This window comes from Mus caroli, unplaced genomic scaffold, assembly GCF_978045245.1.
Source record: "Mus caroli unplaced genomic scaffold, Mus_caroli_1 scaffold_17, whole genome shotgun sequence".
NCBI classification, from domain to species: domain Eukaryota; kingdom Metazoa; phylum Chordata; class Mammalia; order Rodentia; family Muridae; genus Mus; species Mus caroli.
The window spans coordinates 19,321,396-19,339,253 of NW_028227272.1; the positions used below are offsets into that span (position 1 = coordinate 19,321,396).

Consider the following 17,858-nt stretch of genomic DNA (forward strand, 5'->3'; position numbering starts at 1 on the left):
CCTCCAGAGAGGAGGAAGATGCTGGCACCAGCTGACTGAAGCCCACTGAGCAGGGTCAAAACTCTTCTGTTCTGGTTGGCAACATCTTACAGAAGTCACAGATGTACCCAGGAAGGTATCCAAAGCAAGAAGATCGGCGACATGACGAGATGACATAGTAGTTCAGTCAATTGATCTGTCTGGTGCCTTCAACATCAGGCCAACTTCTCTCCATGTAGGACAAGCCATAAAGCACTTGGAAGTTAGCCCAGTTCTCCACCTCCCATTTTCTTGTGTGGGCTTGCTCCATCCACACACAGGCTATAAGATGGTTCCTTGCTGGGAACCTAGATCCAACGTCAACCAATCCTCAGTGACAAGAAATAACCCTTTCCCCAGATGCAGGTTCTTCTGTTTGTTAGTGATCTTCTTAGTAACATTTACAGTCAAACCTCCTTATCCACAATAAAACGGAGAAGTCTTTAACTTTTCCACAACTCAGTTTCCTTATCAACCAATGGGGCAATGAGGCTTGAACAGCACGTGTTCATAGTTGCTCCCCGGATGTAGATAATTCTTGTAAACCTTGAAACCAGCCAGAGAAATGTGTCTCTACAAGCAAACGGCAGTGGAAGAGTAAGGGCCTTCTTCTTTTTTTTTTTTTTTTTCTTTCCCATGTTCTGTTCCCACACTATGTTTATTTCTAATCAGGAAAAGTCTGGCAGTAAATAAATATTTATATATTATATATAAACAAATACGCTACATAGGTATGTAGAGAAGACCATCAGAAGGCCCCTCTGCCACACTGTGAGAGTGAGATGTACAAACAGGGAATCCCGTAACAGTCTCCTGGTTTTCCCAGCAAAGCCCTCCCCCCCCCCCAAACCCATACCCGCATCGTCTCTGCCACCAGGGCTTAGGATTCAAAGTGACACACTTTGGCTTGTATGGTAGTGAGGAGTGGGAAATACTGGGAGTGGGTTTTTTTTTTTCTGTTTCTTTCCTTTTTACACAATATTATGACATCAAATTTGAAAAATAAAGTCCACTTTCTCAGTTCTTCCTCCCAAGTGTTCCTAGGAACTATGAAAATAAATACCACATCTAAAGCACGCTGCCCGGGCAGCCTTGTTTACTCTCTAAGCAAAACAGCCACCAAGAGATGCTTCAGGAAGTGAACAAGTACCCATGGACAGCAGAGGGAACCAAGAATGGAAATGGCTTTCCACAGCTTCTTGGCTTTCCCCTGCAAGTTAAGGGAGGAGTTGTTACTTGAAGGACAGCAAAGCAACCATCCTGGGCTCGCTGAGCCCTGCCAAGGATTCTGCTTGGAGAGCTGTAGGCTGTTTTGTTTTTATACAGAAGGACTTTTGTGCAAGGTTTCTGGGTTGGAGCTCTTTCCCTTGACCACATCCGATCTTGCTGTAGGCAGGAAACCTACAGCCTGGAACCTTACAGGAGTGTGGCACAGAAAAAGGGAGATTTCTCCTGCAGGCTCAAAGTCCACCCAAAGCCTGTGGGAATGTGAAAGTTGTTGCATGAGCCAACCCATCTTCGTGGGCCCTGAGTCCATTCAGAATATTTCATGGGTATTGGCTCTGTTAAGAGTGGATCCATTTTCAAAACAGGTAGACTGCATGGCAGGATTGCACTTTCCTCTGGAAGGTGGCTTGGCTTCCTCTGGTTACAGGTGTGTGTGTGTGTGTGTGTGTGTGTGTGTGTGTGTGTGTAGATTCTTCTTTCCTTTCTCGGTAGAGCTGGTGTTTGGCATATTGTTTAGTCTTTTGAACGGCTTTTCCTCCTCAGAGAAAAAAAGCTGCTCTTCTGGGGAGGCCCCATCATCATAGGTGCCTGGTTTTTGTGAGTGATTTTAATCTGAAAGAGGAAACAGAGATGAATTAGTGGTAACACAGAGTCTAGTAACTTCGGGCACAGTGAGTTGCAGAGTAGAAAGAAGGCCAGTTTGGGCTCAAAGGGACCTCACGCAGAAGGACAACTGTCCTTGAACAGTTTCAAAATTGGCAACTTGACCCTGACAGAGCCTGGAGTTTGGCACTGCTGGAAGTGAGGGGCGGAAACACCGGGGAGAGACAGGTGTGAGCTTCCCACGTGGCAATCAGCTCGCACCTGTCCTGTGTCCTTGCTATTCATAGACTGTCAGAATGTCACAGCCAGAGGAGACCTCAGGAACCTCGTTCACCACTCTGTAGGATGGATAAGGAAGAGGAGCCCAGAACTCCGTCAGGGACTTATCTTAGTCAAAGGTCACATGGTGGGGTGGGGGCATAGCTCACCATGTTCCCAGGCCCGATTTCAGTCCAGGCAGCAGACGTATGTCAACCAGCTGACCTGGAGACTTCAGTTTAACCTCTGGCCAAGAACCCTTATTAGACAGCTCCCAAATGAGTCCCTTAGATGTATTCCCTCGTCTTAGACTCTAGGTCAACCCTATTTTCTTAGATAAGCTTTTATTATACATATGTATATATATGCATATATATGCGTATATATATGCATATATATGTGCATATATATATTTTAAGGATTTTTTCTTTATCCTGTAAACATTCCATTAATTATATACATGATTTCATAATCCCTACTTGATGCGCCCACACCAATGACCTGCATGATCATTCCGCCGACATTTATCAAGTATGATAGATTTCAGAGTGGGCGGTCTGTAGGAGAACAGGAAGTACTTAGGATTCAAAGACTTGGGTGTGAGTGAGGCCGGGTACTTCTGTTTCTTTGGTTCAGAACTGTGGACAAATAATTCATCATTGAGAGAACAGTGCTTGTCAGACTTCAAAGTGAGGGTAACATTGATACAATTTCTTTACACAGAGATCACGTGACAGACGACTGTCAATGATACCCCACTGTAAACAGTAACACGGAAGGAAACGACTAGGTTTATACTGGAGAGAAAGAGAGCAGATGCCAAAGGAAACAGAACCCCAAAGTCTGTCTCTCTAAGAACTTAATTTCTGTAGTTTTTGCCATACTATTGAAAGTGACTGCGTGACCATAGAGGAAAAAGAAGAATCACTGAAGAGAAAACCCATCATCTATTATAAATGAATGTAGGATTAGCCATGGTGTCTAAAACATATAAGTATGAAGCAAGGGAGGCCTGAGGGGAACAGGGAGGCCCTTACGATCTGTTGGTGAGGAAAAGGAGAGAGAGAACGCATGGGGCAGAAGAACCTTGTAGGAGCAGGCTGAGCTGAGAGCACAGGATGTGGGATGAGGGAGGCTGGACGGTTGGCTGACACAGGGCTTTCAAAGGGAATGATGAGACTGGGTTCCTGGGAGGTAATCAGAAGCTCAGAACACGGTTGAAGAACAAGAGAAGAAAAGGGATGGGGCTAATTATTAACAGCTGCCAGCAGAGTGAGCTGGAGTGGGGATGTCCGGCCCTGAGGGCTCTTCTGTAAGTCAGGCTCACGGGTTTAACGAAGCAAAAGACCCTGGAACCATCAGGCTAGCTGACTGGAGCTGAAATGACTGTCCCATTGGCTTTCAGCCTGGAGACGGTGAAGAGAATGGATCAAGAATCCATCAAACCTTATTCCGTGTTGTGTGCCATACAGCAGCTGTTTTGTTTGCCCTAGCATAGATGGAGGTGAGCCATGGATGGGGGCTCTAACAGCACCGCTCCATGGCCTGGCAATCGGGCATTATAAAATGGTAGAGATTTGCAACACGGGCTTTGGGATACATCTCCCACTCCTGAGCTCACACACTGGTTTGAAGACCTCTGCCTTCTCGCTTTGGTGAACCAATCGGATGCTTGCCAGGAGAATGTGCTGAGGAGAAGGAACCAGCCCAGAGAAAAAAAGCACTTTCCAAGCATTCGGAATGGCCATGTTTGGGGAAGGGGGTAGCAGCTGTGTGACAGGTACATTACAACAGAAGGTCCTTGTCTCTTTCCTTTTCTCTCTCTGCTTCTAACTGAACTAATGACTTGTCTGTTAGTACCCCCAAAGCTAACAAAGTGAAACTCAAATCTGTTATTCAACTTTTTTTTTTTTTTTTTTTTTGGTTTTTCAAGACAGGATTTCTCTGTGTAGCCCTGGCTGTCCTGGAACTCACTTTGTAGACCAGGCTGGCCTCGAACTCAGAAATCCGCCTGCCTCTGCCTCCGGAGTGCTGGGATTAAGGGCGTGCGCTACCATGCTTGGCTGTTTGTTTTTTTAAAAACAGGCTCACTGTGTAACTCTGGATGGCCTAGAACTCTCTTATGTAGCCCAAGTTGGTTTCAAATTTATGGTGATCCTCCTTCACCTGAGAGCTGGGATTCTAAGTGGTCTGCAATTTAAACAAATGTGCCAGTATGGAGGGTGTTTGGAATGCCTCTTTTACGCGATAATTTGGTCATGTTTGAGGATTTTATTACTACAGGTAACTGAGAGACATACGAAATCATATCCTCATTTTGAGTCAAAAAGGTATCAGACTTTTATCCTTTAGTTAGGAGGGTATATGGTTAAAGTAGTCAAGAGTCTGCTGAGGAGATAGTTTGATGTAGCTACACCCATCTTTTCAACCCTGACTTTAACTACATTTCTGTAGTTAAAAGCTCAGACTAAACTCACTTGGTAACTGGCCTGGAAATTCAGTCTCTGCGATTCACAACAAGACAGACAGAGATGGGCTCCACTGTGAAGTGTTCTGTTGATCCAGTATTCCTGTGTCATAGTTCGAAGTTCACAAGACTACCACAACTTGTGATTTCTCCTTGAATGGAGCGAAATTCTAAGTCTCACTTGTGTAAGAGATTGGCTTTACAGATCCAGTTCCTGAAAAATCATCACATTTTATGACTTCAAAAGAAACAATGAGCCTTGGGAGTCCATTCTGGATATTTCTATCCAAGAGCAAATGGAGTGTGAATCCACTGTAAATCACAAGGGAGGCACTCCAGGCCTGTCCTGGTCAGCTGGAGGGCAGAAGGGCATGGACCTGAAAGATCTGAAATGGTTTCTGCGATATTCGAAAAGTTAAGATAATTTTCCTTCTTAAAGTAATCATAGAAGGGGGCTGGGCTGTCAGAGTTTGTACGATCGTTTTTAAAACTTTGGATTTTTCTCAGTTCCCCAAGATCTTGAAATCCTCTTTCAGAAGAGTTTTCTAGCATGAGAGGCCTTTGAAATAGGGACAGTCAATGATCAACTTGGCAGAATCTAGAATCAAGTTTCCTGATTATGTTAATTAAGGAGGCAAGCCCTGCACATCATGGGGGGGCGGGGGGGGCGGGGCAGGGCACCATAGCCTGGCTGGGATCCTAGACTGTAAATGGAGAAGGAAGCTAAGCAGGGCAGTATGGTTCATCTTTTTCTCCTGACTGTAGATGCCAGGTGAACAGTCGTTTCAAGTTCCTGTTGCCCTGACTGTACTCTTAAACTTTGAACCAGAATAAAGCCACTCTCCCTGAAGATGATTTCCTTAAAACATTTCATAGTAACAAAAAAGGAGCTAAGATAGGCTTCAGATGTAGTAGGGGCAAGCCATGCTACTCCAAGTGAGGCTTACTGATGTGTGGGAAGTTGAATGTCATCGTAGTTCTCAAGCTTTGGTCCCTGATCCTGCAGTAAACACCATCTCCCTGGAATTTGTCAGGAAAACCTACTCGGTTAGAACTCTGAGAGATGTTCCAGTCTCATGAATTTTAGCCCCCATCTCAGTAATTCACACATGCGCTCAAGTTTGGAAGCTACTGGGTTGAAGAAGTGTGATCATTTTAACTTAATGATTTAGCTCTTATTCAGCTTTAAAAGGAGAATCTTTTTAAATTTTGCTTTTTGAGAGGGAGTCCCATGCATCCCAGGCTAGCCTCAAACCCATTATGTAGCTGACAATTACCTTGAACTTGTGATCCTCCTGCCTCCACATCCTCAATGCTGGGATTATAGTGTGAGCAATGAAACCACCTAACTGGTAGTGAAGCACAAGATGCTATTTTACAGCACGGAGTAAGGCTAACATTCTTAATAAATACATATTTTATGTACGGGTATATGATTGTGGGGTTTTGAATATGCTTGACCCATGGGAAGTAGCAGTATTAGGAGGTGTAGCCTTGCTGGAGGAAGTGTGTCACTGTGTAGATAGACTTTGAGATTTCCTCGTATGCTCAGGTTCCACCCAGTGTGGATGCAACCCTCCTCCTGGCTGCCTGCAAAGGAGACTCTCTTGCTGCTGCCTTGGGATCAAGATGGAGAACTCAGCTCCTTCACCAGCATGATGTCTGCCCGGATGCTGCCATGTTGATGATGGACTGAACCTCTGAAACTGTAAGCCAACCCAATTAAATGATATCCTTGTAAGAGTTGTCTTGGTCATGGTGTCTCTTCACAACAACAGAACTCTAAGACAATGTTTCTACATATAAACAGATACCTGTTCATTTTTAAGAATTTATAAAACAAAAGTTTAAAAATCACACAGATAACAACTTATTTTCTTGGTGCACTTCTTTAGTTTATTTTTACACTTGCATGTTTTGACTAAAATTAAAATCAGCCTCTAAATCTACTGTGTTTTGATATTGTTTTGTCAGTGCTTTAATGTCAATATTTAATTTAGAATTAAAATTTACCTTTTAATTAATTAATTTATCTTAGTGCTGGAGCGTGAGCCTGGGCCTTGCATCTGTTAGAACAACATCTGCCCACTGCACTACACTCCCAGCCCATAACATTTTATGAAATTATATTTCCAATGTCTAAAAATTATTCCATTTGGTGAATGTCATGTAGCATATTTAAAACTTTTCAAGACATGGTCCAGTGGTATGAACATTTGCTGCTCTTGCAGAGGACATGGGTTCAGTTTTCTACACCCACATAGAGTTACCACTCCCTGTAACTCCAGTTCCAGGTGATCTGGTATCATTTCCTGCCCTCTGAAGGCACCAGGCATGCACACAGAGCACATGCGCACATGCAGGTGAAACACTGAAATTCATGAAGTCAGTTTTCAACCTCCTCATTAAAGGTTGGACTTTCATGAAAATTCTTTTTGTTATGCTGCATGAAGTAGAAATTGCTATTCTTAGACATTTGTGTCTCCATTTTTAAGATTGATTTGTATGTTTATGAGTGTTTTGCCTGTGTGTCTGCTCACTATGTGCATGTAGTACCCACAAAAGCACATAGAAGGCACTGCATCTCTAGGAACTGGAGTTATAGATGGTTGGAAGCCACCATGTGGGTGCTGGGAACCAAACCTGAGTCCACTGCATAACAGCAAGCACTCTTAACTGCTGAGCCAGCCACAGTTCTTCCTAATACGTGGTTCAAGATGCATTCCAGAAAAGCTGACAGGTTGTCTGGATCAGGTTGACATGTGGAGGGTTGTCTTGATAAACAGAGCTGGGGAGCCCTGCCCACTCTGGCCTTTCTGGTGGTACCATTTCTCAGGTCAGGTCTTGGTCATCTGAGCACCCTCTGCTCTTGACTGCAGACACAGTGTGACCACATCACTCAGAGGCTCCTGCCTCTGTGACTTCCCCACTAGGATAGACTGTAACCTGGAACTGCGAACTGAATTAAACCCTTTCTCCCTAAGTTGCTCTTGTCAGGGTGTTTTATCATTGAAACAGGAAAAGAAACTAGGAAGTTTTACATATTCAGTTTCTAAAACTGTTTAAATCTTATATGTCTCTTCATTCATTGCCCACAATTCAGCTGTGTATCTTATAACTTGTTGCTATTCTTATAATATTTTTTCTAGTAGATTCATTGGATTGGTTACTGCTGGGACATAGGAAAGCTATTACTTTTGTCCACTTTTCTATAGGACTTTGCTGAAATAATTTACGTTATGAGGTTTCCCACTGATTTCTTGAGCTTTCTGTGGTCCTAATTCCTAATAATAATGACAGTTTTGATTTTTTCCCAAATATGTACATTTATTTTATATTTTGCATAGATTGCATTGGCTAGAACTGCAGTGTTACCATTTTTTTTCTTGTCTATGGGTTTAATGGGAATTTTTCTGAAGTTTTTGTATTTAGAAAAATATTTATTATTGGTTTGACAGTAAGTTTTTATTATTTTTAAGGGGTTTCTTTCTAGTTCTAGCATGTGTGCGTGTATGTATGTAAGTATTTTGAGACAGAGTTTGCCTGTATAGCCCTGTTTGTCATGGAACTCGTTCTATAGACCAAGCTGGCCCCAAACTCAGAGATCCTCTGGCCTCTGCCTCTGGAGTACTAGGATTAAATGGCCACCACCATTTAGGTAGTCCTAGTATTCTATGAATCTCTATTAAAAAAATGTTGCCAGGTATGGCAACTCACTCCTTTAATCCCTGTATTTAGGAGGCAGGTAGATTTCAGTGAGTTTGAGGCCAGCCTGGTATACATAGCAGTTCTGGGCCATCTATGGCTACACAGGGAGACCTTGCTTTAAGACAAAACTAACTAACTAACTAACTAACTAACTAACTAACTAACTAACTAACAAATAAAAGAAATGCTGGGCTGAAGAGATGCCTTATTGTTCCTACAAAGGACCCTAGTTCAGTGCCCAGCATCCATACACAGCTTACAACCACCTCCACCTCTAACTCCAGCCTCAAGGGGATCCACTGCCCTCTTCTGGCCTGTGTGGGCACCTGCACTCACATGTACACACACACACACACCTGTACATACCATACACACACAAACATATTTAAAGTTAAAATTAATCTTTCAAAAAAGAAATGTGAATCCGGGCGTGGTGGCACACGTCTTTAATCCCAGCACTCGGGAGGCAAAGGCAGGCAGATTTCTGAGTTCTTCTGAGTTCGAGGCCAGCCTGGACTACAGAGTGAGTTCCAGGACAGCCAGGGCTATACAGAGAAACCCTGTCTCAGAAAAAACAAAAACAAAAGAAATGTGATTGAATGATTTTAGTCATCTATTTACATTATTTACATTACCATGCAAATTCTTTCTCTAAATCAATGAAAGCAGGTTTCCTTTTTCATTCCCATAATGTGTCCTCAGGGTTGAATGATCCTTTTGATATATTTTACTGACCTACCTGTACTTTGGCTTGACTTTTTACATCATATTCTTTTCCAGTCATATTACTTCATAGTGTTATATTTTTAGGTATAATTTTTCAGTTACTTTCGCTCTTTTGTGTTCGTGGGGTATGCAAGAGATAAAGTACACATATGTGGACATATGCTTGTAATGTGTGTGTGTGTGTGTACTCATGCCTGTGGAGGTCCAGGGTTGATAACAGTATTTTCTGTCAGTCTATATCCTATCTTTTTGAGACAGAATCTGTCACAGAGTCCATGGCTTACCATTTGGCTGGGCTGGCTGGAGAGTTCCAGGGATTCTTGTCTCTGATTCCCCAGCAGTCAGGTTACAGACTTGCGTTTTAATAGCAGGCTGTTATAGGTGCCCGGGATCCAAACTCGGGTTGCGATGCTGTGTGGCATGCACTTTAGTGAATACTGCCTGCAGCCCTCATTATGATATGTCCATACATGTGTGTAATGTACTTTAATTAATTATATTCACCCCACAATGCTCTCTTGTCCTCTCTCAGTTCCACAGATCTTCTTCCAGCTAGTTTCCCTTCTCCTTCCATGCCTTTTGTTTGTGTGGATTGCCAAGTCTAATGAGGACTTCTTACAGGGCATACTGAGGAGTTATCTACAGTGCACAGGCAACTTTCCATTGACTATGCACAATGTCTTGCCTTCCACCAGAAACCACTACCTGTATATCGATCCTCAGGGAGGGGTAGAGTCTCCTGAGCCCCCCTCCCTGATAAGGTCATTTGTTTTGAGGTCATTTTGTATATAAGTCTTTGTAAGCATTTTCTATTTCATTAATGGTTGGATTTTTTTTTCAATTTTTGTCCAGTGATTAGAATCAAAATCACACTTTTTTTTTTTTTTTTTTTTTTGGTTTTTGGTTTTTGGTTTTTGGTTTTTGGTTTTTGGTTTTTGGTTTTTTCGAGACAGGGTTTCTCTGTGTAGCCCTGGGTGTCCTGGCACTCACTTCGTAGACCAGGCTGGCCTCGAACTCAGAAATCTGCCTGCCTCTGCCTCCCGAGTGCTGGGATTAAAGGCGTGCGCCACCACGCCCGGCCACACATTATTTTATAATTAAATAATGCTATTACCCATATACCTTAAAGTTTTATATTACACTTGTTAGAATTTTTTACACCTTAATATTCCTTATACCAGCCTTTTCCTTCTAAAATGAGATTTGCCTGGTTGAAAGAACCAGTCCAAGATTTTACTGTTTAGCATTATTATTATTAGCATTATTATTATTTATTCAATTTCTTATGCTTGGTAAAGGATAGTATTTAGCACCAATGTATAATAAAATTATATACAATGCATATATAACACACAACATACATATGAATATAATACATAGCATGTATAACATATAAACTATAACATATATGTGTGTATAACATATAACATATTTAATATATATTAGGTGTGTGGGTTTTTGTTTGTTTTTGTTTTTTGGGGTTTTCGAGACAGGGTTTCTCTGTATAGCCCTGGCTGTCCTGGAACTCACTCTGTAGACCAGGCTGGCCTCGAACTCAGAAATCCATCTGCCTCTGCCTCCTGAGTGCTGGGATTAAAGACATGCGCCACCACTGCCCAGTTTAGGTGTGTGCTTTAAGAATCATCTTCTAAAAAAAAAAAAAAAAAAAAAGAATCATCTTCTAACTTGCAGCCAACCTGATATCTTCCCATTGTACTTTCACAAGATTGTCCCTCTGTGTATGTGTGCTCTGTGGCTTCTGCTCTCTGTCTAAGGACACTAGTTTTGGTGGATTCAGACCACACCAGGAACCAGCCTTGCTAAGACGTTGATTTGGGATTTTAGCTTCCAGAAGGGCTAAAAGATATACTTCAGATGTTTAAATCACCAGTGTGGACTCATGGTGTAGTGGCATTGGCGGCTCATGCCTAGAGCCCCAGCGGGCTGGAGGCAGAGGCAGAGGCAGAACTATGAGCTTGTGGTCAACCTAAGCTACATGGCAAGACCTTGTTTCAAAAAAAAAAATCAAAGGCTGAGCGTCACTCAGTGGTAGGGTGCTTGCCCTGCACCCAGAGCTCAGTCCTCAGAGGGAAAGCAAACCAAGGCAAACCATCCCCTCCTAGCTGGCAGATCTATGATGTCTGTTACATCCACACAGGCTAATACCTCCTTACTTACCAGTTTTTGGAGTTCACAGTATTTTTCAGAGTGAGCGGTAGTTTTTGAAGAGTAACCTTGAGGGTGGGTGTGCTGAGGATATGGGAAGGATTTATATAGTAAAAAATCAGTGTTTGCATTTAAATGAATATGGAAGGCCCTGTCTTCGGATATCACCGAGCCACATGGGAAAACTATATGATCTCTTCCATTTTAAAAAATGACTTACTTTAATTATTTAAAAGTATGTGTGAGTATGTGCACATGCGTGCACGTGTCCAAGGAAGCTGTTGGATTTCCTGGAAGTTGCAGTTGTAGACAGTCCTGAGCCACATGATGAGGGTGGGTGGGAACCTAACTTGAGAGTACTCTGCAAGAGCAGTGGTGCTTGTGGATGCTGAGCCATTGCTGTCATGTTCTGGCCATCTGATTTCAGACACAGGACAAGACTGGATGTGTTTTTCTCAACCTAGGTTCATCAGAGTCATAAGCCGTAGAGATTCCCTCCATCCTGCCTAATGACAGCGGTTATTGGTTTTTGACGTTGAGATGCAGCGATTTTATATCAAGTCAGTGTGTTCAAGGGGTAAAACATTATCACTCTTCTCACTCTCTCCCCCAAGACTGGCTCACTTACCGTGCATTGTGGCTGCATCCAGGGCTCTCCGTCTACTTGCATCGGCAGAAGCTTGTTAGTCCTAGAACCCCCAAACCAAAGAAACCACAGTGAGATCCTCAGCGCTGGAGAACCATCATCACTCCCACCACAGAGGAAGAAGTGGGCAGACATCACTTGCTCACTTAGAGGGGTTCACAGAGACTATGGGAACTTCTAAAAATATAATCTTTAACCCATCTCAGGAACTGGACGTGGCTGGTCTGGGGCCAGGCCTAGCGACCTATGCATTCATAGTTACCATAGGCATTTATTTCTCTGGCTTCCGTCTTCAGACCTCACTTTGAGAAACTGCTGTGGGCATACTGAGAGCCACAACCACCTGGAAAACTGGCCAGTAAACATGGCAGCCCCACTGCTGAGCAGTCCCCCGAAGCCCAGAGACTAGCCAGAGGGAAAGCCCTCATGCTGAGCTCCACTCTGGAGTAAGAAAAGACCTACCCTCCCCCATTGAATGAGTGGTCGAAACATATCTAAGTGTTAATGTCTCTAAGCTATAGAAGATACCATCATAGGCACTCAACTCCCAGAAGCAGGCTACTCTGGGTTTGTATGCACTGTGCTTTACTTGGAAAGTGACATAGGAATAGTGACTCCAAGTGTAAAGGGAGAGGTTGAGGGGAAAATGTTGCTCTCTTGCTTGGGAAAGGCTCCTCTGGCATGTGGGCTCTGTAGAACTTGTCTTTCGATGCCCTGTAAGGAGGGCAGTCCTTTAGAGGCCTCTGGTCAAGGGCATGTGAATAGTCACCAGCTACCGGACAGGAAGCCTTTACCTGAGTTTGATAGCTTCCCTATTTTGAAAATTACAAAACAAGAGGGGAAGGCACTATTTCAATACAATAATTCTCTGGTGAACTCTGACTATATTTCATAATAAAAGCAAGACATTTAATAATAAAACCAAAAATGAGCAGAAAGGAGGCCTTTGCGTACTTATGGATAGAGAAGTGTCTGAGGTATGCTAGCAGGATGGGGCTTTTAGCTCATCCCTCTGTTTCCATCTGGCAATAGATCTGTTGGCTGCTTGGAAACCCCCCCTGGATACCTAACTTTTTAGATTCCTTGGTAGCTAGGACACTGTGTTCTCTGTAATCTATAAAAGCTAGAGCTGTGATATTCTACAGACAAACTGGCCTTGTCAGTTTTAGAATTCTGGACAAGGGCTGCTGGGGTCAGTCTGGAAAACAAGGGTCCTACCACAACAACGGCTCTGAGAGAAAGGGGAATACGGTGTTGGGAATACAAGAGACAGATAATCCAGAGAGATAGGATCTCTGACAAGGGGACTGTGGGACAGACCCTCAGGGACCTCAGGAGAGATCTGGCCTAATGATGATGGATGGACCAAGAATAGGTTCCACAACTGTGCTCCTGCTGACTCCTGCTCAGAGTTTCTGGGAGAAAAGATTCTTTAGTCAAGTGCCTCTGGGAATCCCTTTACCCCAGCATCCCCTCTAGGAGATCCCCCAGGCAACCCAACATATATGATCTGTAACAAGGGAGAGAAGCAAAGGAATAAAGACTTCTCAAACAGCCAGGTTAGGTAAGAAGCGGAGAAAAAACAGAACAGGTATCTAGAGGGAACTAAAATTAGAAAAACCCCTACCAGACCCCACACAGTCCAGAACTGCCTTGGCTGGCCAGGTCATCCATGTCCCAAAAGCCTGTTACCCTCTTGGTCAGTACAAGAAGTTTGTTGGTGTTAATGGTTTAGCATATGAAGGCATGCAGGGTCTATCGTCCACACACAGAAGAGCAGCTGTGACCCCTGGCATACATCGGATATTTTAAAACCATAAAGAGAAAAGGACAAAGAAGTAGACTCCTGGGGCCCTGGACTTTACAGTATGCACTGTTTATCTCACCAGGTCATGTTTGGAGGAGAGGCTATGCTGGACCCTCTTGTTGATGCAAGTATTGTGTCCTGTTTAAATAATGCTAACCCAACTCCTCCACCTGAGGCTCAGGGGTCATGGCAGAAGAGGGGGCGCAATGATCGCAAGAGCCAGAGGAACAGGCATCTGCTGTGGATATCATATCTCTTGGAAATGACAGGAGAGCCACTCCTTCAACAAGGAGGACACCAATGGGCATGCCGATGTGGATGGGGGTGGGGTGGGGGTAGAGGGAAGTTCCTGGGCCATCAACCCTACTAAGAGCTACAGGCAACTAAGGAATCCTGAGAGCAAGAGAAATAGGCTTCCCTAAGGAAGAGCACGCCAATTGCTTATCCAACACCAAACGTTTATCCCTGAAATCATAGATACCCAAGTAACCACATGGGCTGAGCAGATATTTGGGGGAAATACATATACAACAACAGTGAAAGAATATCATCGAAGTACTCTTTGTAACTACCGCCAAGCTTCTTTCCCCAATTTTCCCTAGCCTGAAATCCAAAGGTAGCTTTCTAGTTATTTTGTTATCTGCCTGAATGTTTATGGAGGTAGGGGAGCCCCAGAAGATGCTGGGTCACAAGGAGACTTACCTAATGGTGACAGAAGAGCACTGGGCCAATCTCCTGCCCGCACTCTTCAGGCCAGTGTAGATCTGTCCCATCTCCATGGCTCCCTCTAGACCCACCACTTCAAGGAGCTGGTCACTGAGGTCTGCAGAGTGAACAACAAAGATCAGGACAGTCATCTCTCTTACTCAGGATAGTCTGTCTAGGTCTGGTCCCTGGATGGCCAACCCAAGTCCATCTGCACCCTCTCATCTACTGAGTCAGACACTTTCATCAAAAAACAAAAAAAAAAGGTGGATCTTTTTGTAAGCAGACCCCAAGTTATAGTTTGTTTTTTAAAGCTTTGATTTAGAAGATTAATATGTATCTAATGAATAGGCTGACATCAAGAAGCCCCTTCAAATCTAGACTATTATAAATGGCAAATCAGCTATTCTTAAAATACACCAACAGAGCAGTTAGAGATATATGGAGTTGAGAATAGGATAGGAATGAATGTTGAAGAGTCTGTAGTCTGTTATCCTTAACACCAGAGCAACATTTTAACTCTGCCAATGATGACTGGTAAGTAACCTCAAATTTGGCCCGTGCTTAGTTGCTTGTGAGCCACCCTCTATGGACATCCTCAGGAGGCTTAAGAGCCTCTTTCAGGATTCCCCATCATAAGCCAAGCAAAGGAGAAGCATATTTCACCTCCCTCAGGCCATTGCGGATCACAGTAGAAAAGCAGGTAGAAAACCCAAATCCCAGGCTCCCTGCTACAGGATCAACCGCCTACAGTGGTGGCCAGAGCATTTGATCTCCAGCCTGGGAGGAGTGATCCATTTTGCTTGGGTTTCTGCCTCCATTTTCCATTGTGAGAATGATGGCAGGAGTAATGTTGGGTGCTGGGTCCAATACTCACCTTAAAATGTCATGGTTTGTGTAATTAGAACAGAAGCAAAATTAAGATGCAGAGTTTAAAGAAAAAGTCTAGTCCCTTTGCCAATGGAAGAGTGCATTTTCTCAGATTCCATTCATAGACACCAGTGAAAAAACTCCGTCAAGACTTGTTCTTTATCATATGGCTTCTGTCCCCTAAAGATAGGCTGTTTAAGAGTAGTGAGGAAATTCTTTGTTGAGAAGATGACTGTTTAAAAAACACTCCATTGATGTCTTTATGCCTAATGAAGACAGTAAACCAAAGCACTGGACTGACTGTGAACATGTCAACCCTGGAGTCTAAACTGACGATCACTGAGAGTCATTAGCTGCCAAGGGGCATACAAGCTGGATCATCAGTGAAAAGCCCACAGCTTCCCCCTCCACACCCATTCACACTCCATTCTCCTCAAGTTCACCTCTCTCCACACCCCTGAAGGCACTCTGCCTCCCCAAGCTCTCCATTTCGCTTGGACTTGGGACAAGAAGCCATAAAAGGGTAAGGTTTCTTTAGGACAATGCTGGAGGCTCTCTGAAGGAGTTTGGAGCTAATCGACAATGAATATTTAAATCTCCAGTCACTTAATTAGCTCCCTTACTACAGAGGGTTGAATAATCACCACAAAGCCTTAGCTTCTAGTGCTGGTCTAATAATGTCTATGAAAATGGCATAGACTATGGGAGGGGCGGGAGGCAAGGTGGGAGAAAGCAAGAGAAGAAGATGCAGATAATGAGGGAGGAGGAGGAAGAGAAATATAATAGACTGCTTCTAGGGGTAGGGAGGCCAGGGGCATTGTGCTGTGATAGGAGAGGAAAGGAGGGGAGGAAAGGGAGGAAAGAAGAGGGGAGGAAAGGGAGTGGAGGAGGGGGAGAGAGGGGAGGGGAGGGAAAAGGAAGGGAGGAGAGGAGAGGAGAGCAGAGCAGAGGAGAGACAAGACGAGATGAGACAAGACAAGACGAGAAGAGGAGGCAAAACTTTTTAGAAGTTATTCAGCACAGTGGCAGAAGCAGATGCCGTAGAAAATGTTGCACTTTATACCAGGCTTTGGTATCTGACAGATCTCAATGGCTCAGTGTTTTCCCTCCTTGAAACATGCCCTGGTAACAAAATGTTCCAAGGAACAGGGGACTTAATAGACTCAAGTGTTTCAGCTTTACAATGTCTTGGTCTTTTAACAAATTTTCCTGTTGAATGGCTTTAAAGTTGTTATCACTTCCCACACAGCACCTCACAGCCATCACTTCCCACACAGTACCTTGCTTCCTGGCTCTGGAAGAGCTATAATGAAGGCTGATCTCACCAGCAGGAGTGGGCAGGTGGGGGAGGGGCTGGCACACATGTTGGGGAAGGGGCTAGGGGCTTATTATATTATTGTCATCTTACTTTTGCATATGTACTCTACCTTCTCGGGTGTAACAAAGGTGGCTCCTGTCTGTCATCCTAGCCCTAAGCCTGACCCTGGCTGCAGGATTTAGCTACTCTTGGCCCTTTCTACCATTGCCTAATTAATTATCTTTCTGTCAACTTTCTAGAATACCTACTGAGAAAGTCTTAAAGATATCTACTCTACATTCTTTCCTAAAGTAACTAAGCATCAAGGCCTTTCTTTTGTATGATAACTATAAATAGCCCAAGGTTTTAGTTTTCTTTGTGTCATACTTAAAAAAATAAATCTGTCATCACCCAACTCCTCTTTTCTTTCTCCACCACAGAGATACTTATGTATACATTAAGTCTGGTACTAAGATGAAAGAGAACAGAATGTAAGGCAGTGTCTAGGCACAAACAACAGTGAATGTTTAGATTCTGTGTTTAGAACACAGAATCCAGAATTGGGACATCTGGTATACCAGGTGTCTGTTTTACCTTGGGTACCAATGATTCAGAGAGCGTTTGGTAATTGTGTCATGTTCATATTTTCTTTTATACTCCTCCACCCATTAATGTTTAAGATAGAGTGTCTATGCACCTTAGTTAAGCAGGGTTCATTCACCCATTCACAAAATTGAGTTAGCAGCAAAGTTCTAGGCACTGTGTTAGGAACCGGCAATACAAGTATTCTATTGCTGAAGGAGTCTTGTCTAAGAAGGAGAAACAAAATGAGGTGAAAAAAATGCCCAGATTGAACTGTGAGGTCAGGGATGTGTGGGAAGCTAGTGCTGAGTGGTTAAGTTGAAGGAGATTGGCATCGAGAACGTTTCAAAGATAGCTGAATGTCAAGCTGTTTTTCTGGTTTGGGAGGAGAATATACCAGGGACAGAGATGGTTATATATGGGGTTGACAGACACAGGACAGAGGGAAAAGTTACTTTTTCCCTAAAAAGAATTATTAATTAGAGACTAGTGTCTAAAATGATGCATGAGATTATGTAGCCCTCGAGTCAGGCCTCCAACACTGTCCTTACTATTCCTTGTTTACAAGGCTTGTGCACAGTGTAGACCTAACATTTGCTTGCATTCTAGGAATGGAGGAAGACATGGTGTTGGAAAATGGAGAGGGGAGAATGTGGGAGCAATGGCTAGGGTAGCCATGACAACATCAGTTCCAACCTGTTCAGCCTCTGGCATTCGGTTTTATAAATGCCTATTTGTCATGATCATGTCATCGAGTCCTCTGCGGCATCAAGCAAAC

At 43.5% G+C, this 17,858-nt stretch overlaps 1 protein-coding gene across 2 annotated transcripts in view; it reads right to left on the reverse strand.

Moving 5' to 3' along the window:
• Nucleotides 1–879: 879 nt before the first annotated feature.
• Dgkg (diacylglycerol kinase gamma) overlaps nt 880–17,858 on the reverse strand; it is a 190,404-nt gene continuing 173,425 nt past the window's right edge. For both annotated transcript variants that reach the window (XM_021184692.3, XM_021184691.3), the window contains 3 exons: nt 14,329–14,449; nt 11,802–11,862; nt 880–1,857 (listed from right to left, as the gene is read on the reverse strand). In XM_021184692.3, the coding sequence (XP_021040351.1) occupies nt 1,759–1,857; nt 11,802–11,862; nt 14,329–14,449 (281 nt within the window). In that variant the 3' untranslated portion in view covers nt 880–1,758. The remainder of the gene's footprint in view (nt 1,858–11,801; nt 11,863–14,328; nt 14,450–17,858) is intronic.